The sequence below is a fragment of the Acartia tonsa genome, chromosome 9 (assembly GCF_053477335.1).
Source record: "Acartia tonsa isolate MP-2025a chromosome 9, ASM5347733v1, whole genome shotgun sequence".
Taxonomy (NCBI): domain Eukaryota; kingdom Metazoa; phylum Arthropoda; class Copepoda; order Calanoida; family Acartiidae; genus Acartia; species Acartia tonsa.
Genome location: NC_137268.1, coordinates 43,331,162 through 43,357,901, shown reverse-complemented (window position 1 = coordinate 43,357,901; position 26,740 = coordinate 43,331,162). Strand labels below are relative to the sequence as shown.

Here is a 26,740-nt window from a genome sequence, read left to right as displayed (position 1 = left end):
TCCGAATCCTTGACAATAAAAATGAAATCACCAAATTTTTCAAAACATATTTGTTCCTTAATTTCGAAGTCAAAAATACTTATAATTTTTAAGTCTGAACCTAAACCTTAAAAATTGGCTCTTATCACGAGAATGTCTTTGTAAGTGACTATTTTATATAAATTTAGGTAGATTTTTCCATTTTCCCCGCATTTTTTTGAGTCCAAGGATACGGATCCGCATTTTTTGCGGATCCGGATCCTTGGACTAAAAAAAATGCGGATCTTGCGGATCCGGATCCACAACTCTGCGTTTTTGCTAAGAACTCCATCAAAATTAAATTACAAAATATTAGAGAATACCTATTATTTTCAGTTTACGTAAAGGTGGTAACTAACAACAGTTTTGTCTCATATCCTTCCCTCTGAGATAATAAAACTTTGATTTTCACTTAAAAATAGCAATTTTCAAAGTCATTTTTATGGTAGGTACCTAGGTAATTTTGTATATTTTAGATTGAGGAAGTTAAATCAACCGTTTAATTGGGACGGCGAGGAAGGAAATCAGGAGCAACATAATTCTTCTACAGGCATATTCATTTAATTTTTGTGTATAAATAAAAAATGAGTATGATGTGTTTAAAGTTAATTTAAATGTTGGCTTACAAACTATTCACTTTATGATAAACATTTATTTTTTATCAAATACAAGCAGAAATAAACATACATTTTAATAAGGACTTGTAATAAGTTATAATTAGATAAACTTAGTATTAACTATGATTAAATCATAGAGAATTTAACTTACTTTTTTGATTAAATGAAATGTTTAAATCAGAATATCGTCCGAGTACATGCAGAAATTCTATGCAAGGAAAATATATTGTCACTGACGATAAGGTAAATACATTTTTTATGGATACAGAAATTGGAAAATAAAAATTAACTAAGAATATTTTATAAATATTTTCCCATAATGTCAAAAATTCCACTTTATATTCTGGTAAGGTAAGAACCAGGTTCTGCTGTTTATTACATTAGTCTCCAAAGTCTTATAATAACGTTTTCTTATTTGTTGGCTTATCAACTTTAAGGACTTTCATAAAATTTTGTTTGGTTGGTCCATTAAGTTGAATATCAAAATGTTTCAACCAAAAATTATAATCTACAAAAGGGGTTGTTGTTGTTGTTAGCCATCAGGAGCTAGATTCTTCATACAATATATCAAGGAATTCCGCACATTTTTTGGGCTTCGTCCATAGATTGATGGGGGTTAACCTAGTAGGTTTCGTCGGGCAGTTAAAAACATGTACAGTGGTGTGGTCCTCGAGGTTACAATCTGTACATTTGGGGTCAATTCTCTGGTCAATTCTGGCTAAATATGATTGTAGGAATGGGCTGTACCCTGACCTTAGCTGAGCTAATTTGCTTCTTGTCATTCTTGGCAGTCTTTTTTCTTCCTTTACATTAATTGCAGGGGGTCGAGTGTTTAAAACTTTATTTACAGGGTATTTATTCCTACAGTCAGCGTGAGCATCGTCATGTATCTTCTTCAGTCTCTTCTTGTAGTTCCGTTCAACCGGCTCGCCGTCTCTAAGATACCTATGCACATTTGGTTGTTTGTCTATGATGGATGATTTAATTTTCCTGGGCTGAATAGGCTCAGTCAGGAGATGATGGTTGGGATGATCTTGTTTGTGCATGGAGAGTAAAAATTGGTTGGTGAGCATCTCATTGTGCTCTTTCACAGGTAGGATGTTGGTTTCCTGGTTAATCAAGGGGTAATTTTGTGCATCGTGATTGGGGATGTGAATCAATTTATCGGCCATTGTTTTATACCTTAAGATCCCTGGTAAGAACCAAAAAGCATTATTTGAAATTGTTGATGAAAATATACAGAAAAATATATATTTCTAACAGATTTGTTATTTTCAGGGTTTTGTGTGCAAAAGAGAAAACATCCAGGTAGAAGTTGTTATTTTACTTAGACTATAATTGTGCACCTTACGACTTTTAAAAAATCATCGAGTTTCTTGTTTAAATGTTGTACCTATTGATTTGTAAGTTTTCTCATGTTTATGGAATGGGAGGAGATAAACCAAAAATAGACAAGTAATATTTTTATTTTTTATATTAATCTCCACGTCCTGGAATGAAAAGTAAAGCTCTAGACAGACTAGATTAATCTACTTACACCCATACCTGTATATGTAAATAATAATAAAAAATGATCAAGTTAATTGGATTATTAGTACAAGACATAAAAACTTATCCTTATTTTAAAATAATAGGATGTCTTCTGTCTATGTCTTGCTAAGAATCTCGATATATGTCTCTCATTTAGGGTCTAGGGACGTTTTATTTCTATTTTGGGGGAGGGTTAGTACCTCCAATCTCCAATGATAAATCGCCTGGCCACTAAAAATAATATAAAAGGGGGGGGGGGGGTGTAAAATGTGGTGACTCGTGCCACGACATACCAGCAATTTTATTTTGGATGCTGCTCCCTTAGTTTTAGAGATAATTGGGTAAAATCTTTTGGGCTGGGTCACTAATTACCCCAAGTTTTGGTATCTTTCAAAAAAAACGGCGGCAGGACCGCCGTTCACCGCCATTTTCCGCCGCCGCCAAAATTTTTTTTATATTGTATTTCTCGCCGAATTAGGCAATTTGGAATCATTTGAGACCATGTTATTTTTTTCAAAAATTTTTCCCTTTATAACCAACCCTGTGGGGGTACTTAAATCATATTTTTCAAATTCTCGTTTATTAAGATATATCTTAAATTCAGTGCTTCTCCTGTGCTTTTAAAGATATTGAAACAAAACCTTTTGAGGTAGGTCAGTAAAAAATATTTGCTTGTAAGGAAAAAAATTTTTGAAAAAAAATAACATGGTCTCAAATGATTCCAAATTGCCTAATTCGGCGAGAAAAGCAATAAAAATTTTTTTTGGCGGCGGTGAACGGCGGGAGCGGCGGTCCCGCCGCCGTTTTTTTTTTTTTTTGAAAGATACCAAAACTTGGGTTAATTAGTGACCCAGCCCAAAAGATTTTACCCAATTATCTCTAAAACTAAGGGAGTAGCATCCAAAATAAAATTGCTGGTATGTCGTGGCACGAGTCACTACATTTTACCCCCCCCCCCTTTTTTAACTGAAATTGAAAGTGGAGGGTTTCTTCCCAAGGCATAGTCGGTATTTTATTAATAACTAGCAGATGCGCCCCAAGCTTCTGGGGACTAATGGAATAGAAAAATAGCCTGTAAACCATCCAAAGGTTTAAATATAAAAAAAAGCCTAAAACCATCCCGGGGACTATGTGAAGCTTCCATGAAAGTTAGAACACAATTAGTTCTGAAGTTATCGAAATGTTAAGCTTTAATAGGATTTAATTACCAGGGTAACGGTTGCTGTGATAAGATTAATAATCTGGGAAGATATTCTTGTCAAGATTGTGATACAAACACTCAGGAAAACATTCATGATGAAATAAAATACTGGATTATGAAAAGAAAACGAAGTAGCGGGTTTCGTCGTATTTTCACAAGAACTTTTCTCCTATTTCTAGCCCCAGCGGGGAGCTCTAACCATGCGGGGCCAATTTCCGAACCCTGCGGGGCACTCATTAACATTTACTTAACCTAAAATAACCTATCAGTCAAGAGCTACTGTGAAAATACGACGAAACCCGCTACTTCGTTTTCTTTCCATAATCCAAATTACTTTTTGGTTGTAAGAAGTCCAAGTGTAAAGCCAGGCAGACAACTGACTGTTGAAATTAGGAAATGGATATTCTATCTGAAAAAAAACTTTTTCCTGCAACATGTCCGCCAGTAAAAGTTAAGAATACACAAAACAAAATCATGAATGTATATTCTTTAAATAGTGTTGTCAAGAATACGAATTTTGTATTAGTTGTTGTCTGAGAAAAGAACAGAGACCTGAGTTGCAAGTAAGTCATTGATATCAGGGCAGCAGTGGACATTACGCTGTTCATTATTCTGATCCAGAAAGTTTTTAAATATCGTTTTCTTATTCGTTTGCTTAACAACTTAGGGGACTAATGGATTTTTATTGGTCTTTTAATTAAGTTGAGTGTCCAAACGTATCAACCACTAATTGCAACATACAAAAGAGGTTATTTTTTGTGTCATCATTGAGAATGTATATTAATTTTTCGGACATTGTCTTATCCTTTTAGATCCCTGCATTTAATATTAATTGCTTCATATTCGTTATGTATATTTTATGGTAAGTTTGTCGTACTAAAAGTAAATTTGGTTTTATGCAGGTTTCAATTATAAAACTTACTTGCGATATCTTTAATGTGTCATATTTATTAACGTATGTTATTTCAATGGCTATATTATTACTTGAATATTACACCAGATTTTCATGTACTCTAATAAAGTGAACCGTGTAACTGGCTAAAATAACGATCTCAATCATTCCCCCTTTACCCAATCCCTTTCCCTCCTAATAGATGAACGTCTCGACCAATAAATAATAAGTGAAATAGCAAGCTAAATTGACTAAAATTTTCCCTGTTATAATATCCACTTAAATTCTACATTCATTGTTGTGAAGGATTTTCTGAAGCAGGCAGCTGAAAACAATAACGTGTTGTTTGTATCTGTGAGTGATCATTTTGAACTTTGTCTGGCTAAGTGTCGGACAAGCTCCAGCAGTGTCAAGCACGAAAACACATACAGGTTAGGTACTTCTTTGGGGACCTATATATATTACTGAACTGGTGCCAATATTTATAAAAATATTTTAAATAGGAAGTAATTTTAACGCCTCATTTTAATTCAATTTCTTTGGATTACAAGGTCTATACATAATTTCTCTTGTCGAGTATTTTTAACGATTTTCAATATTTAAGATAATAGTTGTTTACAGCATCGTATTATAGACAGCTATCCGCGGATATTAAAATTTAAAAATTTGAAGATAATAACCAGTTTTGTTAGCCCCGAGGGGACAAGTGTCCGGGCTAACAAAACTAATAGGTATCAATTTTATCATTTTTATTTTAATATTCGTAGAAAATTGTCTGTTATACGATGCTATACAGGATCTTTCATTATGGCTAAAAACCGATTCTAATCCAGTGGATATTAATCGGTTTCGAAGCCATACTGGAAAAAAATCCCTATTAAAAAACATATGTAACATAAAGTTAAAACTGTTTTAAATAAATAAATTTATTTGGATCATTAGCTCTTAACCCTTTACTTATGTTAGGTATGTTTAGGAATAAAAAGAAGAAATATTGTTACGGAAAGAACCTTTCCCCTCTACTGAATAGTGCAGATGAAAGTGAATAAACCAACCCAGCCTTACCTCAATTAAAATAACTTAAGATGAATATCAACAAAGAATATGTTAATGTAAATAAAGATAACATTGAATACTACAAGAATCAATTAAAGAATTGTCTACAGCTGCTTGAAAGGTAATAGGTATTTAAGTACCTAAGGAAACAAATTTTCTAGCAAGCAAATTTTGTGAAAATCTTTTAAATACCTAGGTACCTAGTTTTAAATTTTTTTCAATGGGTAGCCTTAGAATTTAGATAATTGTAGCAGGATCTGTATCTGTCAAAGTCAAATTGTTGGCTAAGATAGATATTGTTAACAGACAGACACAAAGACTTCTAGGCACTTTGCTGGAATAAATTTTGTACCTGCTGTTTATACAGTGTGTTCTTCAAATCTGCTGTCCTGTTCTTTCCAGCCTCTGGTCTTCCAGTATCCCGGGTTACCACTGTGGTTGTCCGGGCATTTGTTTCTGCAAGTATCAAGGTCGTGGAAGTAGGGGGCAGGTTGATGTTGGTTTGCTGAAATAATTAAATATTAATATGTTTAATAAATCAGTTGAAACCTAAAACTTTATCCTAGCTACCAGCCTTAGTTTTCCCATCCTGTATTTTATATACTTTAAGGGTTAAGGTACAGTAAAAGAGAAATGGCAGCTCTACCTGTATATTGGATAGTGCCAGCCTAGATTTCTCTTAAGAGCCGGCAGACATTATAGATAGACGGTCTGAAAAAAGTTTTGTTTTTGAATGATTGGAAAAAAGAAAGAACAGACCGATTATTTATAATATCTGCCGCAGTAGACTGAAAGCAACCTTCTGTTCTGGCTCGACCTAAAAATGGACAGCCGTTAGATTGGACTGCACACTCCGGGGAGGAAAGAAAAGAACATAGGGTTGCAAACAGACCACTGCATGTTTTACAATATTTTGTTAGTGGGAAAGGGCGACACAAACCGGTCTTGAAGCCAATACCTTACAATATTAAGGTATTTTTTAAAGTATTGGACCTACTTTAAATTTGATTAGGTAGCTATTTCTTTTCATTGTTTAACTTTGTGTGTTTTTTATTTTAATCCATACCCTTGTATCTGAAAAAATAGAAAATTGAGGAGCATTTAAATTTTTAAGTTTTTAAACTTGAGGCAGAAATTTTCCATTTGCAATGCCTCTATCTCTGCCTTGGCGGCTGTCATCTCTTGTGAGAGTTGGACACCAGCTGCACGGGCTTGATTCTCCTCATGTTGGCAGCTGCCAGCTGATCTTCATATCGGCTGGAGTCCTCTCTGAGTTGGTGTTCAGCCAGCTTGGCTCGAGCCATAGCCCGGTCAGATCTCTGGCTTTCCCGGTGGGCCTTCTCCTTGGACATCTGGGCTTGTTCCTTGGTGAGCTCCAGGAGTTCTAACTTCTGGTTGGATTGGTCCAGTAAGTCCATGGTTACCTTCTCCAGGTCTCTCAGGAAGGTCAACTCATCAGAATTTACCTCAATTTGCTCCAGGTATCTCTCCTCTTTATACTGGTGGTATTTTACCTCCTCCCGGGCTTCCTTTAGAAACTGCAAGGTCCTTTGCAGTTTCTGCGCAGATACTCTGCGCCATGGCTCAACTATATTGGGCTGTGATGTGGCTGGACTGATGGACGCAAGATAGGCCTCTGCGGCCGGACCCATTTTGGTTGCCAGGATAAAAACTCTGGCCCGTAGCTGGTTGAGCTTGTCCCTGGCCTCTGACTGCGTAAGTCCAACCATGGTTTCCTCCCACATGTCAACCTCATTTTCGAGGATGTAGAGAGGGCGGGTGAATTTTGCCAGGTATTGAATATTCTCCTGGTCTTGGGGGAAACTGTCGAAAAACTTCTCAACCCCAAGCCGTATGGTTTCTAACATTCCACGGGTATCCCTGATGTTATGGTTACAAAAATTACTGTGGTGATATGTAGCTCCCATGGCTGCCAAGATGTTCAGTGGGATGCTCATTTTTTGATTTAGCTTTTTTTGTGGTCTGAAAAAATCAGAATTAATGCAGTGGAATAAAACTTTTAAAAACGGGATATGGAATATTAAAAAGATAAAAACACATAAAAAAATAAAATCACCATAAAATGATACAATATTTTATTGTTCTTACTTTTAATTTAGTATCTTGGCCGCTTGGAAGACATCCTGCCATAGAATTCCTCATGATGTGGGTATTCTTGGTGGTCACGGCGGTAATCTTGGTACTGGTGGCGGTCACGGGGGTCATATTGATCAGGATATTGGCGGCGGTCATGGGGGTCATATTGTTCAAGATACTGGCGACGGTCTGGGGGGTCATATTGGTCCTCCCGATATTGGTCATGGGTCGTTGGGTAATCCCTACGACCATAAGGCTGGTGGTCAGACTGATATGAAAACTCGGAGATCTGCTGAGAGTTTTCACGGTGGTTTTCCTGTTGATAGTAATCGGTCCGATACTGAGTTTCTTCTTGATAGTGGACCTCTCTTGGGGGTGGTGAGGGCTGCCTAAACTCTGGTGAAGGTGCTATCCAGCGCTGTGATAGTGTTGGACGCTCTGGAGACAGTGATTTTTGGCGCCGTGGTGGTCTTTCTGTGGATGGTGATCTTTGGCGCTGTGATGGTTTTGGTGCCGGATTACGGATTTTAGAAGATTTTTTTTGTAGACCATAAGTAGCCAAAGTTGGGTTGGACTTATGTTTACAGTCTTTACACGTCTTTTTTCTGCAAAATAAACGATTTGTGTGATATTTGGGGATGGTCTTGATGAAGGCATCCATATTCTCCACGGTTTTCATTCGATGCAGGTACTTTTTTTGGGCAGCTGTATACTCCAATCTTGCCAGATGTACCTCAAGGGTTTTTCGTTTGGCTATAAGGTGATTGATGTACATAGTGTCTGTAAACAATCTTTGGTACCTTTGGGCTTTTGCATGATCTGGTCCGACTAGCTGCCGGATAAGATCAACATCAATGGCTTGAGTATACAGTTTTTCTGTATTGTTTCTTGCCGTGTATTCTACAAGATTGTCGATTTCTTCCAGTAAGTCATCAGGTAATGGAGGGGGAGTCCTATCCTCGTCTGGGACTTTCATTTTTGAAAGTAGTTGGAACTTTGCTCTCTTGACAACTTGTTCCCGGATGTATCGTGTTGTTTCACAAAAGGTGCCTTTGTTGGTCCACTCTGGTGTAGGTATATCATCTTCCTCGCCAGGTGTGAAGTTGCCTCCTGTTTCGTCAGTGGCTTCCATTTGGTCCGAGAGATCGAATATTTTATGCTGGAGTTCATCAATCGTTTTTCTGACCGAATTGATTTTTTGGGCCGTTTTGGCTTCCTCCAGCAGAAGTGTTACCATACCATCACTGGTAATCTCATCATAGAGTTGCTTATCAATGGAATGTTCCTCATTTATTGCCAGCTTTGCGTAAGCTGAAGTCTGGACCACCTTTGACCTTTTCTTTTTGGCTTTATATGACTCTAGGGTAGCTTCTTTGATGGTTCTGTTGTTGGAATCCATCGTGACTAAAACAAAAAAATGTTTGTTAGACGCGGTAGTGTCGATAAAGGGATACAATAGTTTTTTACATAATATATAGGGACAAAATAAATTATAATAATACTAAATGTCGCTTCCATGGATGTTGTAACACTCCGGTTCTGCTCAACTGGGAGATAATTACAATCCCACCGTTTGGTTATGAAATGATTAAGCTACAACGCCGTAAACAGCGCTGTAGTTATGTTTGTTATGAGGTTGAAATGATTAAAAGTACATTACTACATAGTGTGGTAGTTGTGTTTCGAAGAGTTAAAATTACTTTAATGATAAAATGCTGTTAAAACATCAGTGACGATGAAAAAGCAAGAAGTCTTGTTTGTGCCAAGTAAAGTAAAAAAATCACCGTTAGGTACAAACATGATTGGTTTTGTCAAGGTTATTTGAATGTAAAATTAAGGCAGGAGCAAGCAGTTTTCAGGTAGCTTCAGCCGTGTTTTTGAAGAAGAAAAGCAATAAGTTCTGGGGACCAGTACTCATTTGCGATTTAGTGGCAGTTTCAGCCGTGTTTTTGAAGAGAAAAGCAATAAGTTCTGGGGACCAGTACTCATTTGCTATTTAGTGGCAATTTCAGCCGTGTTTTTTGAAGAGAAAAGCAGTAAGTTCTGGGGACCAGTACTCATTTGCTATTTAGTGGCAATTTCAGCCATGTTGTTTTATGAGATATTATATGTGGTTTTGTTCGGTGAGGTATGACTTGTCACACTGGGAAGACGCGGACCTGATTTGGTCAACTAACGATAACTCGTCCTCGGAGAAGAGAATAGCAATGTGCCTGACACTTCTTCTGGTTTCATGAAACTCTTCTCTCCAGTGTTTCCGCCAACGAATAATTACTTGACGAATAATACCATCATCGGAAGTGATGAGGTGTAACACTTGGCCAAGGCGCCAAAGTTGGTCCCCGATTAACTCATCTGGGGCACGGAGAAAGACAACAATATCCATCTCTTTAGGCTGTGGACCTGATTTGCCAAACTTTTTTGGCCTTGGGATGTAATCTGGGAGACGTTCATACAGCCAGATTTGCCACCATGATTGGTAGAGGCGCTCCATCTGTTCCAGGAGACGGGAGGGTTGTTCTACCCTCATTGGCCCAGTGGGTGCTCGCCTGTTATTTCTGCCGTGTATCAGACGGTTTGGAGTGATGAGGTCTGCATGACCTATATCCTCAGTCCTGGATACAGTGCAGATTGGCATGTTGTTTATCTCGTTGGCAATGTATGAGAACGCAGTTTCATATGACATAACATCCAATTTAAGACCATTGAATGTTGCATTGAACAAGGTTTTAATTTCCTTGATAGAGCGTTCCACACATCCCTGATAATTGTGTGCAGCGGTAGGACCGATTTCGTATTCGATGCTACAGCTTTTTCCATTCAGTGTTTTGGTAATGTCAGCCATGGAAAATTCTGACTTTGCTACGCCTTTGATAAGTTGTGCACCTGGGTCGATGTACACCTTTTTGGGGTAACAGTACCGATGAACAAACCGTTGGAAAGCCTGTAGGAAGGCGTCTGTGTTATACTTCGTCATAGCATAACAAGCAGTAGCAGAAGAAGCTGGGTCTCTACAGACTAGGCCCCAGACTTTGACTGAGGACCTGTGGTTGTGTTCACAGTGGGCCAGGAAGGGACCCATGAGGTCAAGTTGGCAGTAATAGAACGGAGGAGCAATGGTCAATCTGTTTTGGTGGATTGGTCCCATTTCAGCTTCTAAAAGCTTGGCTTTAAACCTACGACAGTGTGGGCAAGCTGCTCGAATCTCCTTGGAAAGATCTCTGCCATTGAGAATGTAGGCAATGTGCCTAGACTCTAAGAGTGTTGCATTTACATTTCTGTGTAGTGCGAGCTCTTGGTGGGCATATAGCATAATGGAGTATGCTATTATGCTATGACGATCAACAATTGGTCTAACGAAATGAAGCGGAGACAAATCTGGCATGATATTGTCAACATCTTCAATGTTTGTTCCCTCGACAATACGACCATTGTATTTTATGATCCCATCATCGGAGACGACATTGTTGCCGTGGGCCTTTGAGCTGGAGAACTTGATTATCTCTTTGGTGGCTAGCCTAAAGTAGTAATTCTCAGCTGTCTGGATTTCCTCGTCCGATAGCTGGACAACCCTTGTGGTGAGTTGTGCAGCTTTTGCCTTCGTCTTACTGCGATATGATTTGAAATCAAAGAAGCAGAACTTTCGAATAATGGCAATGACACGGAGAGATTTAGGCCAGGACCGTTTACACGGGTCATAAAGATAACCTGAAAACTTTGTTATCTCAGCTGTCCTTTCCTGAGGTGATTTTGAATCACTGTGAAGGATTCTAACCTCTTGGGCAGCGGCCTGTTTTGCCTCCATTGTTAGCTTGAGGTCTGTGAAGGATTTGGCTGGCATGTCCTGGTAGTCGAGATACATCCAGGGTTTGCCATTCTGCCATTCTGAGTTAGAGTCAATGTCCTTGATAGTGGCAAGGAAACGAGTCCCAAGATCTGCGATGTTGTTTTCAGATTCAACATGACGCCATTGATCAGGGGAAGAGAACCTTCGAATTTCGATTACACAGCTGCGCACGCCAAGGGAGAGTGGTCGCGCGTCTTGATGAAGCCAAGACAGGACAACACTGGAATCTGTAAAAAAGGTGACCTTGTCAACCTTATTCTTGAGGTTTTTTGCGACAGTTGTTGCAAGAATGGTGCCTACAACAGCTGCCCTGAGCTCTGCTCGAGGGATTGTGGAGCCGGTCACAATCTTGGATTTAGCAGCTGCTAAACGGACAGTGACCTCTCCTGAGAGAGATGTTGATCTAACATGCACACATACAATTGCCATGTTTTGGCTAGCATCAACAGATACTAACAGATCAACTTTGGGTTGAGAGTTTGCCGGGATCACTGACCGTGGACATGAAACTGATGCAAGTTGTTGCATGGTTTCAATGTTGGCCACCCAGGTGATGAGCAGCTTGGTTGGGAGCCCATCATCCCAACCAGTGGCATATGAAAGGAGGTCGTGATAATCTGCTTTGAATTTAGCAGTCACAGGGGTGCATAACCCAAGGATGTCGAAGTTTGAAGCAACTTGCGACAGAATGGTTCTTTTGGTAAAGTTAGGTAGAAGAGCCTCTTCAAGGCTGCCTTCTACTGGTGGAGGTCTTTTCCCTCGTTTTGTCTTACCAAATGACAACGGTTTTGCGTCCAAGCTGAGGGTGTCGGCTAGTGGTGCCCAGCGATAGCCGAGGTATCCGACATGTATTCCGTCACTGGACACGGTATCTTCAGGTACAGCTGAAGATCTGACAAAGCTTTTAACACTCATGCCTGCTAAGTCAAGTGTGAATTTAACTCCAGCAATAAGTTTATCCAGATCAGCTGCGGAGTCTGTTGAATCAGAGGTATCATCAACATATGTTTTAGTTTTGAGGACCTGGGCACCTGCAGTGTGTTCAGGGAAGTTGTCCATGACATACTGAGCTACCTGTTCAATTCCCTCTGCTGTTTGGTTGCCAGAGGGTTTAACACCGTAGATGATTGTGCGCATGATACGTGTTCTGACAGTGCCACTGGGGTCAAGACTGTCGACCCATAAGTATTTATGCCAGCGGAAATCAGATGGTTCCAACTCGACTTGGTTGTAAGCCATCCGTATGTCACATGCGAAGGCATGCGGGCCTGCTCTGAAGTTGATATCCAAAGCTAGGATCTTTTCCAATTTGTTGGTGCCTTTTGCCAAGACATCATTTAAGCTTTTACCTGAGGAAGTCGTCGCAGATGCGTCGAAGACTACACGCACAGGTGTTGAGATTGAGTTCTCTTTAGTGACGAAGCGCCAAGGGAGGTAATATTCTCCTGGAAGGTTGTCTACTAAAGCTCTTTCCTCAGTGGACAGGTCGTCAATGTCACATGAGTAGCCATTAGATGCTAGCTTGTCATGTGATGCCAATACCTGTAGTTTTGCCTCAGGATCTTTTTGGAGTTTTCGCAACTGTGACTCCAGGACTTTGAGGGCCCTATTTCTGTTGGGTTGCAACTCCTTAACCGGATCAGCAATGAAAGGGAGGGTTGCTACGATCCGTTTTTCGTCCGGTTTGAACTTAACCGAGTTTTTGATAAGGAATTGTTCGGCTTCTTCTTTGAGAGAAGTTGCCTCCAGGATATCGCCGTTTTTGCAATCGTTGCAGACGCGGCATCCTATACAACGGTAAGGTGCTTGTGTGCCAATGTCTTCACTTTCGAGGAATTTCCTTTCATGTGTTTTGACATGTTGGATATTTGAGCTGTATGTATGAACATCCAGCGAAGTGTCCTCATCTGTAGTTTCCTCTACAGTGATTGGACAGAGATGTGGGAAGGTATCATCTTTGGGGTCAGTTGCACACCAATTTTTGCCACTGTTGAAAAGTGATTCAGTGGTGTAACGATATGCAGACAGTTCGTGAGTGAAGAATAGCGCAGCACCCACGAAATTTACTGTCTCAGCTGCTTTAGCCCAAGCCTTGTGTGGTCCACCAAGTACACCTGTGTGGCCATTGACACCCTTGAGTGGGCTTCTGTACAATGACAGGCCACAGGGTAATGAGCATATGCGCATTGGGAACAAGTAGTTGTACTTGATCCCGAGAATTATGTCGACTTGGCCTCCTCCAATGACATCGGGTACAGTTGGTAGGAGTTCATGACCCTTGTAATGTGCAACAAGGTCATTGTACGGCTCGTTGAGTTCCCATCTGGGAAATGGAGCTGTTAATGTGTCCATCTTTGCGGCGATTATGGTCGCAGACATAGAACTGTCGTCAACGGGCAGTGTAAACTTGTCACTTCCATAGGGTAAGTGGACAACTTTACCGCCTGCTACATTCATGAGGGTCGGTCCTGGGCGGTGCTCCGACGCGTTTAGTCTTATAGCTGCTGAGGCTGAGACTGCTGCGGTACCGCACCCGCTGTCATAAAACACCAATAGCGGGTTCCCCGAGGGGTCAGGAACATTTTGGCACATGAAGATGCCAGGGGCGGGAACATCAGGAAAGGTGTTGGGGCCGGAATCTTCAGGTGAGGAGTCGGAGGTTTGGAGATTCATGGTGATATTATCCATGAACAGTAAATTGCCAGAGGTTATATGCATGTCCTTTGGCAAGGATTTGCGGAAGTCGTCCAGGCGACGCTTGTTCTGCTCGGTATGAACAGAACACGCAAGTATGTGTTTCTGTACACGGTGGAGTGACGCGTACTGGCAACTGTCGGTTTGACAGTAAAAGGTTGTGCGACAGTTATTTTTGTGATGATTCCACCAATCGTCAATGTTTTCAAAATTGACGTTGGCGTCCATCCTGAGGCACCTGTGACATGCTTTTGTCTTGCCGTGGAGTTTACGTTTCTCCTTGTGCGGTGTGTTGCATTCAAACAAATATGTATGTTTGTTTTGACAAAGAGCACAATCAGTCAATACGGGCTTTGAAGATGCGCCTGTATATGCTAAGAGCGGGGTTTGCGTCTTAGCCGACTTGTCAACAGTCTTGCCTTTAAAGCGTTGTTTTGGCTCCTCTGATGCATTGAAAGTTGAGGCCGTGTAAGTGTTCGAGGCTGGTTTACTCCGGTTCGAGTTTTTCTGACCAGGGTTGTTACCAGTCTGGTGTGGCTGTCTATTGCCGGAGCTACCACTGCTCGTGTTGGCATTGTTTCCAACAGAGGTTGTGGTGCCAGTATGGAGGGATGCTCCTTCATGCTGATTAAGCTGGTATTGGAGTTGGCGTAGCTCACAATCAAGGAAGAGGAGAAGCTGTTCATAGCAATACTGCCCATCTTCCTCTCCATTTTCATCAGCGCTTTTGAGGAACGTTTTCGACATTTCCTTAAAGTAGTCGCCTTTGAGAAGGTTCAGCACGGAGTTGGCGATATCTGTTTTGCCGTGATACAGAGTTTGCTCCGCATCGTTCTCTTTTGCAAACTCCTGGGTATCAGCAAGTAATGAACGGAGTTTTACCATCCAGGTAATCTGCTGTTCCCAGTTGTATTTTGGGCATGGTCCAAGTTCCATGATTTTAGCCTTGCGTTTGGCTATGATGCTGGTTTTACTGCCATAGTGGAACGACAGTTGCTTCATACAAGCCTTAATGTTTTTTTCGGCTGAGCACAACATCTGTGCGTTGCCTTGCAGGCATTTTTCCTTCAGGATTTCTAACGCTTCGACTTCTGCTATTGAAGGCATTGAGTCGATGTAAATCTGGAACTTCTTTTGGAACGTGAATAGGTCAAATTTATCCGTTTTAGCCCCAGAAAAGTGAGGGATAGGAATGTTAGATGACCGCTGATTGAAAGAGTGTCCTGAGATAGGTACCCCAAATCGAGTTCTCAAACTTTCAATGAAGGATTCCACGCTGGATATCTCGGTTTCAAGCATGGTCGACTGGGCATCTAATGCTGTTGCATCTTGCTCCATGTCAGTAACCATTGCGTCCTCACATAAGGTTTTGGCTTTCTGTAAGGTACGCTGTGCTTTCTCAATTAGCTCTTTAAATTGAGCATTGAGCTTATTGAACTGACCTAAATGCTTAACTTCGGTGGTTTTAAGATCAGTGAATTTTTCGCAGAGGTCGTCAAGCTCCACAAGCAAAGGGTCCCTTTTTTGTTTTACCCTTGCTTGCTTCACCGCGTATGTCGTAGGATTAATGCGGTTGGGGATGGGGGCTGTATGCTGGAGCGTAGTTGCTGCAGGAACAGCTGTGGCTTGAGCCGTAACTGCTGGAGGCGCAGTTACTTGCCTGTCACATGGTAAGGTACCTGCCTCGGATCCGACTGCTGAAGTGGTAGTCGAGTCGTCAGAACAGGTAGAGAGAGGTACTGCTGGAGCAGCAGTTGTCGTAATTGATTGGGCTTTCAATCGTGACGTACGATGTTCATGAATGAATTCGATTTTCGAGCGCATTGCTAAACGTAGCTGTAGTGCTTTGTTTACATCAACTTCGGTGACCCTTGGGTCTGGGCTGTTGCGAAAGAAAGCTATGATGTGGCGAATTGACAAGGCTTTTTCTTCCAATAATGATAGACTATTGTCTAGCTTTTCAATGCTAAACCTGTCAGGGTTATTTATGATGCCCTGACAGTCTTCGTCTATCATCATGCACTCATCGCATTCGATGATGAGTTTGGTTGCCTCATCAGTCATGGTTGGGGTCTGCGCTGTAAAAAGCGTAGATAGATCAACACTAATATTGTGTGTCGATGTGGAAGCGTTATAAGCTGAGCCTGGGAGGTGGTCGTGTAACGGGAACTGTTCAGGGTTATAAAAAACCTCGTCCTGAACCTCTTTCTGTAAATCTTCAGAATAGAGTTGTTCCAGAGCTTCTTCAAGAATTGAAGCTGATTTTTGAAAGGATGGTATGGGGGAATAATTATCCCAATCTAGTTGCTGTGGGGCTAGCTCAAACTCTTCAGTATCTGTAGGGGTTGTTGGGGTTTGTGGTGAAAGGCCGTTATACGGATGTGTAACGGGAAATGTTATCAATGGATCAACAGGTGAAGAGGGTAGGTGGGGGGCTGCAAGTAATTGGGGAGCTGCAGGGGGTGTAGGGAATCCTCGGATAGGTGACGGGGATGGGCTACGGTGGTGGCTGTTTTGGCCTGGGGGGGTGCGACTTACACTGGACCTGCGTGAAGAAACGACAGGCCTAGAGTTGCGGTCAACCGGTTTTTTCCGTTGAAGTAGCTCTTTTTTTGTTTTAAGGAGTTTTTTGGCGCGTAATTCAAACGGGGTGTTGAGTTTATGTTTTTTGGCTAAAACTCTGACGGTTTTAGGCCGCCGGTTCACAACAGTCGCAGAGTCGGATTTTGAACGTGTATTTTGTGGAGGGGTGGGGTGGTTAATGGAGGGTAGGTGAAGGGTGTTATGCCTTGAGCGTGTAATTGCTCCGGGCGGTTTTGTAATGAAAACTTCCCTCATTTACCACTTATGGATGGTTTTATTATATTTCTATATACTACCCTTTTTTTTTTTTTTTTATTGGTGATTATTATTTTCTAAGTTCCGGTTGAACAGAACCATTGAAGCTAATAATGGGATGGGTCTTGTAAAGTACAAGTACCGGAGGAAATAAGGGGGGGGGGGGTTTTAAGTGGCCTTGTGAACAAGTGCCGGGGGGTAAAGTTTGGATGTGCCCTCAATTAATAAGAGCTAAATTAGACCAAGCTGTATGGTCAGGAGTTTTTCCAGGTATGGCACAGTATCCAAGATCTTATATCAACATCAATGTCAAAGTCAAATTGTTGGCTAAGATAGATATTGTTAACAGACAGACACAAAGACTTCTAGGCACTTTGCTGGAATAAATTTTGTACCTGCTGTTTATACAGTGTGTTCTTCAAATCTGCTGTCCTGTTCTTTCCAGCCTCTGGTCTTCCAGTATCCCGGGTTACCACTGTGGTTGTCCGGGCATTTGTTTCTGCAAGTATCAAGGTCGTGGAAGTAGGGGGCAGGTTGATGTTGGTTTGCTGAAATAATTAAATATTAATATGTTTAATAAATCAGTTGAAACCTAAAACTTTATCCTAGCTACCAGCCTTAGTTTTCCCATCTTGTATTTTATATACTTTAAGGGTTAAGGTACAGTAAAAGAGAAATGGCAGCTCTACCTGTATATTGGATAGTGCCAGCCTAGATTTCTCTTAAGAGCCGGCAGACATTATAGATAGACGGTCTGAAAAAAGTTTTGTTTTTGAATGATTGGAAAAAAGAAAGAACAGACCGATTATTTATAATATCTGCCGCAGTAGACTGAAAGCAACCTTCTGTTCTGGCTCGACCTAAAAATGGACAGCCGTTAGATTGGACTGCACAGTATCTGTCTGTCTGTGTGTACCAAATGATCTCGCTGACTACTGAACCGATAAAATTCTCCTTTATATCATAGCTTCTCTTAGGTGCTGGGAATATTTTAACTTTTGGGGGAGGATATCATCCATAAGAAATCGCCTAGAAAAAAAATCACCCACCCCCCATGAGGAAAATTTTTTCTTAATTTTTCTTTTTAAAACTAAAATTGAAAGTGGGGATGGTCCACTTCCTCTCACCCTCCCCCCACACCTCAAGTGCCCCTAGAGCCTCTAGGGGCGTAGTCGCTAGTTTAGTTAATATTTTAAAATATTGCCTTTTATCATGTTTTATGACACGTTATTTTTAGTTACCAATGGGTGATTGACAGTTTTGTGTTGGACTACTTCTTGGATACATCTTTATGGTTGCAGCTACCAGCAGGATGGAGGGTATGCCTTAGCACTTCATCGCCTTCAAGTCTGGCCAGGTAAAATAAAATTGGGGATAGATTGACTGCTCACTAAGTAGACCAATTTCCCTTAGGTATTAACAATTAACATGGTTAGGAACCAAATTAAAATCGCCGAAAATCTACTGATTATCTAGATTTTTTAATAGATAGGTATACTTTTTTTGGGTCTCAATTTACTTGATTATAAAACTGTTTTTAGTTTACTGGATCCAGATGTTTGTGCCAGCCAGGAAAAAGTTTGGCCACTGTCTTTGCTAGCATTCAAACAGTCAATACACGCCCTTTCACTTAACAGACATCAGGTTGGTTTATAGATTTATCGTCAATAGATATATTATTACTTGGATGTTGCACCAGATTTTCATGTACTTGGATAAATAACGATACCCTTCCTCGAACCCACCACTTTACCCCCTCCTAATAAATGAACGAACTTACGAATAAATGAGGTCCATATTAGTAAGCTAAATTGACGACAAATTTTCCCCTGTCAATATATCCACCTATATCCTATATCCATTGTAAAATGAAAACTAAACAAATATGAATTATATGCAAAAGCACTACATTATTCTAATCATTTAATGCTTTGTTCAGATAAAGGATTTTAAAGTTGTAAAAGAGTTAATGAGAGAAAGTGTATCAAAAACTGCTAACAAATCCGGGAAAAGCAATTATGACGAGAATAAAAATGATTGTGATATATATCAACCGCAGTGCAAGTCAGGTACATAACATTAATAATTATCAGGTACAAAATCTTTATAGGATCAGGGCTCAGCAGCCGTGTGTAAGCCATAGTGAAAGCTTCATTTCATAACTTTAAAATTTGGCTGGATGTCTAAACCTAATCCTAAACAGACAATCCATGTTTTTTAAATTTTTTTTTTGCACACAAGCTGGTTTAAATTTGAGGCTTTGGCGCGGCTGTCAGGCCCTGGTAAGAACATCAATAAATGCAAAGCTAAATTACTAAATCATAAAGGGTAAAATCTGCAATATAACGATAATGATGCATTGAAATAATTTTTGGATGGGGTTGATAAAAGGTATTACCATGACTATCTTTGCAAGGGATTTGTAGACGATTTAGTGTGTCCATCCATTTTACAAACTACTTTGGTGGAGTATTATTATGATATTATTTGTTCAGGGGTTAGAAAGTATGAGTTTTATGAAGAAATGTTTAGCGTATTTTCTGGGCACCAGTCATCTCTAAAACATATTTTCAGGTATTCAAAATTTATCCTGTTTGTATTTATAAGTAATAGGCTGTCTTTGGGTCTGTAGCGAAGGATATCTCTAACTTGCACTACCTTTTGGATTCTCCTTTACAGTAAAGCTTATCTTAAGTTTATGAAAGTATAGATAGATTAGGGGAGGGTAACACAACCAGCGAAATAGAAATCATCCTTAGAAAAAATTACCTACCCTTTTTTTTGTTTAAAAACTAATATAAAAGTGGAAGGTCGACTTCCCAAATGCTCCTAGAGGCATAGTCTTGAAAATTCCTTAGTTCTATTTAGCAATCATTTATGAATCAAATTTCGTGGATTTTTATATTATGCTCCTTTAGGAAACATGTAAAACCCAAGAAACAATATGAGCTTGCTAGAATGGGAAAATTTATCAAAGACACAATGTCGGAGGTAAAATAGTTTTTTTTTCATAATTATATTGTTTATATTGATGTACATTTATAGAATGCTTTTATTTTAAGACTTAGAAGCATAAGAAGAATTTATATTAGATCTTCAAGTTTTAATACATTTAATGATTTTGCGAATTTTTATGTTTTCTGACAACGAAAATAGCAGAAAAAAATTTTAACAATGAAAAAAGATAAAGAGGTTCAAATACATTAAGATAAATTACTTTTCTCTTGCTCTACATATTTTGACATAATTGTTTAAGTATAAAAAAAAATGGTATTAATCTTTTTAAAACTTTTACAAAAATTATTTAGATGGAAGAATCAAAGTTAATAGATGTTGGATCAGGTGTTGGTCACCTGGCAAGATACCTCTCCTATGCACATAACCTACAGGTATGCATATGTTGGATCAGGTTTTGATCACCTGGCAAGATACCTATCCATTGCACATAACCTACAGGTATGCATATGTTGGATCAGGTGTTGATCACCTAGCAAGATACCTATCCTATGCACATAACCTACAGGTATGCATATGTTGGATCAGGTGTTGATCACCTGGCAAGATACCTATCCTATGCACATAACCTACAGGTATGCATATGTTGGATCAGCTGTTGATCACCTGGCAAGATACCTCTCCTATGCACATAACCTACAGGTATGCATGTGTTGAATCAGGTGTTGGTCACCTGGCAAGATATCTCTCCTATGCACATAACCTACAGGTATGCATATGTTGGATCAGCTGTTGATCACCTGGCAAGATACCTCTCCTATGCACATAACCTACAGGTATGCATGTGTTGAATCAGGTGTTGGTCACCTGGCAAGATATCTCTCCTATGCACATAACCTACAGGTATGCATATGTTGGATCAGGTGTTGGTCACCTGGCAAGATACCTCTCCTATGCACATAACCTACAGGTATGCATATGTTGGATCAGGTGTTGGTCACCTGAGCTGGATCTTTAAATCATTTCAATGGTGCGCTAAATCACCCCGCACAGAATTTCAGCCAATCACAGCGGCGCATTTTAAAAATGCCGCGCTGTGATTGGCTGAATTTCGGCGCACCCCGATTTAAATCACCATTAAAATGATTTAAAGATCCAGCTCTGGCAAGATACCTCTCCTATGCACATAACCCGTAGGTATGCATATGGATTTTGGAATGAGTATGGGCATGGCAGGTGTCCTAGTTAATCTATAATTAATACAAAGTAGAACGATGTCTGTTTGTTTGTTTGTAGCGAAGGATCTCGCTAACCGCTGAACCGAGCGGGTATTCCTTTAAAGGGTAGCTTCTCATAGGTCCTGGGAAGATTTATAACTTTTTTCTTGGGGGGTGGGACACCCCCAACCACCCAAAAATGAAAAATTCCCCTCCCCCCAAAAAAAAATTTTTCTTTTTAAAACTAAAATTTAAATAGTGGGGTCGACTACTCGGCTCCCCCCCCCCCCTCAAAAAAAAAAAATTACCCCCTCTCAAAGAATTTTTTTTTTAAAATCTAAAATACGAAAAATTGGTTTAATCAATCCTCTTGGGGCAACGCCTCTAGAGGCTAGGGGCGAAGCCGCTAGTTCAAACATAAAGAATGAAACTCAAACTGCAAGGCTTAGAGACAAAAACTTTATATCTCTCCTTGTGTTATAGTTGGGCTATAATTATCTTGTAGGGGAACCTAGGTTCTGAAATGGGGGGGGGGGGAATAGAGTGCTTACCCTCCCCCCCCCAAAAAAAAATAAAAAAAGTTTTACCCCTAACCAAAAAAAAAATACTTGGACATCCTTGTGGGGGACTGTGTTTACTCTTCTATTCATTAAACTTGAAAGTCACGAGCATTTAGCAATTGAAAATATTTTTGAAGTTGACTTATAAATTTCAGGTAGCATGTGTTGATTCCAACAATGACTTTACGGATGCCGCCAAGAAATTTGATGCTCAATTAGAAGAGTCCGTCAGGTAATTGATTTTTCATAAACCAGCAACCTTGGAAAAGTTGCCGTCCGTTATTTTATTGGAATTAGTCATTTCAACAACATTTCCTATTAATAAATCTTTGTTATTGCTGCATTAAGAAATTAATTGTCCTGTGATTTTTAGAATTAAAACATTTTAAAGGTTATTAAAAAATATGATAAGAAAATTTATTGTCAGGAAATTGGAGGATAAATTATCGAAGCCTAAATTCCAAGACTTGAAAGATTCGAATGGAGAACTGCCCAGTACCCTTCCTGACTCAAGGAACATGATATTTATTTAGTATTTACGGCTGCAGCCAGTCAACAGCTTTTGCCTTAAAAATTTAAATAGTACGTTCTCTACCTTATTACTTCTTTTTTTTGAGGGGGGGGGGGGGGGGTTGGAAGCTAAAGTTTCTTTTAGAATATATCCGATCTAAAAAAAAATCAGTTTCAGTTGCAACCCCCAGAAAACATAAACTCATTGTCCTAGGCGTGTTTGTTAGGGGGGGGGGGGGGTGAGTAAAGAGATCTGCACCAATACAAGTACCCTGGATTGTATAGCTTAATCGGTCCTATTTTTGTATTACTAGATATTGAAATGAGACTAATCTCACCTCTTTAATATTAGGTCTTCTAATTTGATAAATGATATGTGTGTATGATCAGACCTGTGCACGTGACAAGTTTTCTTGCACCCGACATGAACCTTGAGGCTTTTCATACAATTTTGTCAGAAAAATTCTCCACTACGGATATCAATCTTAGGTATAAGTACTTTTATAAAGTTTTTATATACAATTAGGTACTGATTATAATATATTTTGTTTTTGTTTTTTACTTACTTCAGGTAAGGTTAGGTTATAATGGGTACAGAGAAGCACCGCAGAATTATTGTTGGCCCCCTCCCTCCCCCCTTTTGGCACACCTTGCTAAAAAGCCCACCTTCTTGTTTTTGTAGATATGGAATAGTTGGACTGCACACATGTGGAGATTTGGCACCTGTACTTATTAGAATGTTCACCAATGATACTAAGGTATGTATCATAATTAGATAATATATTAAAAATGTAAAAAAAATCAAGGAGGGAGGTGACATTCCCAGATACCTAAAGTTTTATAACCACGTTATCTTATTCGTTGGGTACTTTTTATTGAATTTTGATTTATTTTATTCTTCGCACTAAATAATGTTTTAGGTTTATATCGCTTGTAGGCTTTACCTTATTCCTGGGTTAGTTCAAAACTAGAAGTGTCGTTAGTTTTTTTTATCCAATAATTTAAATATTCAGATGGGGTTATTTTGTTTATCATCCTTGTAAAAATTTAAGATTTGATTTTGTTTTACGCCTAACTTTTAGTTTTATTTATTAAAAGAAATCAATCCTCTACCTAGTTTTAACATATGCTTAAATATTTAGGAACTTTAACATTAGCACAACTATTGTTTTCCTTAAGGCTGTGATGTTACACTCTGTTGGTTGCTGTTATATGAAGGTCCAACAACATTTTCCTATGTCACATTTTGTCAACAGCATACAAACACAATGGAGGTGAGTTTTTACCAGTTTTTTTTATAGAATTTCAATTTATGCATGTATGTTGAGTTTCAAAGATAGGCAAATAGCAAATAGATAGTATGTAATAATAAGTAAAAGCTTAATTTTCTACTTTTTAACAAGAGCTAGGTATCATTTTGTAAGAATAAGTAATGTAATTTTCAATTGAATTACATCGAATTTTAAACAAATTAGAATTAAGCTTTTGTACTTAAACTCAAAATATCAGTCCTTATCCTATTATCAACCCAATTTATTGAAAATCTTACAAAACTCAAAAGGCAGGACTCGACGGCTCAGTCGCCGCGCTACAGAAGCGACAAAGCCTCAAATTTAAACATGCCTGGATGCTTCTCAAATTATTTTTTGAAAAAAGGGAAATTTTGGTCAGGTTTATACATTCAGCTAATTTTTAAATTTGTAAAGAGTTGATTTCAATGAGATTTTCAGTCGGCTGATGTGCGGCTGTCGAGCTATGAAAAAGTGATTGAAAAATATTTATCAATAATTAAGATTCAACTATACAAATGCTGAGTTGGCCTGTCATGCTATTGAAATGTACAGAGACAGACTTAGGGCAGGAGAAGAAGATAAGTTAAAGGTAAAACATGTTTTCAACTATTTTCCTTTTAACTAGGATAATAATAGATCTATAAAAGGGAAGCTCTGAAATCAAACGGTGGAAAAAAACGAACATAAACACGTGTAGAGTGTCAAAGTAGATTACTAATGTATAAACTAAATTGTATATGAACTTGTTGCAAATTGTAAATACAGTAGGTATTGTGTTTATGGACATACTTACATTTTTAAGACTTTATTATAGAGATACTTTGCTTTGAATGTTGAACCTAGTTGTCCCAAGAATCAATTTTTCAAAAGTCAGATAAATAGCATATTTATTACTAACTATCGGATGATATAAAGATAACTGCCCTTTTGCCTAATTATGCGGTCGGTTTGTGCCTACACTGTGTTACTATCCTTACAATTAAGAGATTGTTCATATGGACTTTCTACTACTAAATTGTTTTCAGCTACTTGGCTGTGTTGATATAACCGACACCATTGGTTGATTTTCAATGACCCGATTGAGAGTTGGCACAAGGACACTGCGATGGGGAGATACAGTTATTTAACCCCTTTCCCTCTAGTGTTTTACTATAATATTTATCTTATCTCTGTCTTTGTGTTCAGGTTCATTGTTACCGAGCAGTACTGGAAAAGATTCTGGTTACCAGAAGTGTAGATTTACGGCACACAATATTGAAGACTGTTGCTAAGGCTCATCTCATGTCTTTCCAAGATTATGCAGTTAAGGTGATTTTGATTTAGTTAAAATTTTATCTGCAAGGTCCAATTCTTTTGATGGCATATGTAATTTTTATATGTTTGTAATTTGGAATATAGATAACTGCATAAATACTGACTCCAGTTTCTGCATCAGTTTAAATATTCCAATAAATACTAGTTTTTCTAACTTTTTTGTGTGCTTATTGCTTATCCATTATTCATTATTAATTTGAGCTACATCAAAAGCTCAATAATATTATGTCTTATTGGAATATGTGATGTAAAGACCATTTCCATGAAGATATCCTAAGAATTAAAATGGGGTAATATTTTCGCATATTTTCTGTAAGGTTGTGTGTTTATCAAAGTCAAAGGCGTTTGTTAGGTCAAACTGTTCTTAATTTTGACCAAATGTGTATATATGAAATGTTCATAATTAAAAAAAGTTTGACTAACCGACAACACACAACTTTTCGGAAAATACAGAAAAATGACCTTCTTTATGTATAAATATTTAATTTAATTCAATGTTTCATTTAGGCTACGAGTAATCTCAGCATAAAATTTGAACCTGAAGATTTTAATACCCAAGATATTACTAAAGAATTAGAATCATGGTGGGAGGTTGTTGTCTATTACACTCTAAGGTAGAGATAGTTTTGAGGTTACCCTCATAGTGTCTAGTTCAGCAAATAAACCCCTTCCTCCATTTTTTAAAACTTATTTAAAAATAAGGAGGGGTGGTGGGGAAGGGATAGTTTTTCATTTGATAGTGTTTAACCGTATGTTAGGTCATATTTAGTGCTAGGTTAGGCCATTGAGTTCATAAAAAAGCCTCCCCTTGCTTATTTGCAATTTATTTATATAATAATGAGGAAGGCTTTTCTATGCTCGCAAGGAGCTTTGTGTAAAGGCACCCATTCCATCTTTTATCAAATGATAATTTTTTGTTACCATTTTGTGAATACCAAAAACACACTTGTGTTAATGTGCAGCACTTTTTGTTCAAGCTAATATAGTTATCTTACTTATACATGAACACACAGCAATAATCAACTGCTTTCGAATATATGATTTATGATTGTTTTAGATTGTCCCTGGCGCCAGTACTTGAAACGGTCATCCTACTTGACCGCTGTATATCTCTGTACGAAGCCGGCCATAATAGCCTACTCATACCTCTATTTGACCCAATTCTGTCGCCTAGAAATCAGATTTTATTTGCTGTAAAAAATTGATCTGAGAAAATGTTACCAATAAAAAACGATTAGTTCTTAATTAATGATAAATTTTTTATTAAATAATAGGAGGGAATATTATAGTAGAAGAAAACTATTTTCCAAAGGGGGTTTTTTTTAATGCAACCATCTCGTAATCAGTGAGCAAATGTCACTTAGAATTCGAATTTCCATCTGAACTTTTGCATGAGTAATCCTTGGTAGGTCTTTTTCCCTAAATCGAACAAAAAGTTAGAAAAGTAACGGCTGGCGGCTCAGCCGGTTAGCCGTTGTTTGCCTATTTTCAGGGTAAATCCATCATAAATTACGTAGGTATCAACTTTTTATAACATATTTTTGGTTTAATTCATGTTAAATGAAAGCAATAACCATTTTTAAAACTCCTAGTACCAACAGCTACCGTATAAAACCGTTTGATAGCGTTTTAGAGTGACAAAGAGTATTATGTGGAGATAGGTTTCGTGACTAATTTACACTATGAATAGCCGAAAAATGGCAAAACGGCTGAGCCGTTAGCCGTTACTTTTCCAACTTTTTGTTCGATTTAGGGAAAATAGACCTACCAAGGATTACTCATGCAAAATTTCAGATGGAAATTCAAATTCTAAGTGCCATTTGCTCACTGATTACGAGATGGTTGCATTAAACCCCCCCCTTAAATTTATTAGATTAGCAAGATGTTTCTTTTAAACTGGCCTAATATTAAGGACATTTTTTTTTTCTTTATGTAAAATATCCTTCCCTTATCAAATAATATTTATTGTCTGCTTATATTATTACAATCTGTGATTTATTGTTCTGTTTGATTTTGTTTTTATTTTTTTTGTACTTAATTTTTTTGTTGTGATAATAATAGCAATTAAACGGCCTAACTTAAGACCTCACCAACAATAAATC

At 38.6% G+C, this 26,740-nt stretch overlaps 3 protein-coding genes across 3 annotated transcripts in view; 2 read left to right on the top strand and 1 right to left on the bottom strand.

Annotated features, from left to right (window-relative positions):
- Nucleotides 1–5,307, top strand: part of LOC145327559 (SREBP regulating gene protein) — a 7,784-nt gene extending 2,477 nt beyond the window's left edge. The window contains exons 3-9 of the mRNA XM_080171100.1: nt 495–568; nt 817–878; nt 1,914–1,943; nt 3,377–3,448; nt 3,864–3,929; nt 4,565–4,694; nt 5,225–5,307. Coding sequence (XP_080027226.1) covers nt 495–568; nt 817–878; nt 1,914–1,943; nt 3,377–3,448; nt 3,864–3,929; nt 4,565–4,694; nt 5,225–5,307 — 517 coding nt within the window. The remainder of the gene's footprint in view (nt 1–494; nt 569–816; nt 879–1,913; nt 1,944–3,376; nt 3,449–3,863; nt 3,930–4,564; nt 4,695–5,224) is intronic.
- LOC145329011 (methyltransferase-like protein 25B) lies at nt 4,565–26,740 on the top strand. The gene is made up of 17 exons (XM_080173008.1): nt 4,565–4,689; nt 5,235–5,435; nt 18,028–18,147; nt 18,332–18,434; nt 18,730–18,859; nt 19,286–19,364; nt 19,709–19,781; nt 20,099–20,179; nt 21,678–21,754; nt 21,950–22,036; nt 22,423–22,521; nt 22,715–22,790; nt 23,212–23,306; nt 23,826–23,913; nt 24,510–24,632; nt 25,146–25,252; nt 25,696–26,740. The coding sequence occupies exons 2-17, from the start codon at nt 5,344–5,346 to the stop codon at nt 25,841–25,843; spliced, it is 1,578 nt and encodes a 525-aa protein (XP_080029134.1). The 5' UTR covers nt 4,565–4,689; nt 5,235–5,343; the 3' UTR covers nt 25,844–26,740.
- On the bottom strand, nt 6,025–17,678 carry LOC145329010 (uncharacterized). The gene is made up of 3 exons (XM_080173007.1): nt 17,480–17,678; nt 17,186–17,338; nt 6,025–8,815 (listed from the first exon to the last, which is right to left on the bottom strand). Exon 3 carries the CDS (start codon nt 8,808–8,810, stop codon nt 7,431–7,433), a length of 1,380 nt encoding a protein of 459 aa, XP_080029133.1. The 5' UTR covers nt 8,811–8,815; nt 17,186–17,338; nt 17,480–17,678; the 3' UTR covers nt 6,025–7,430.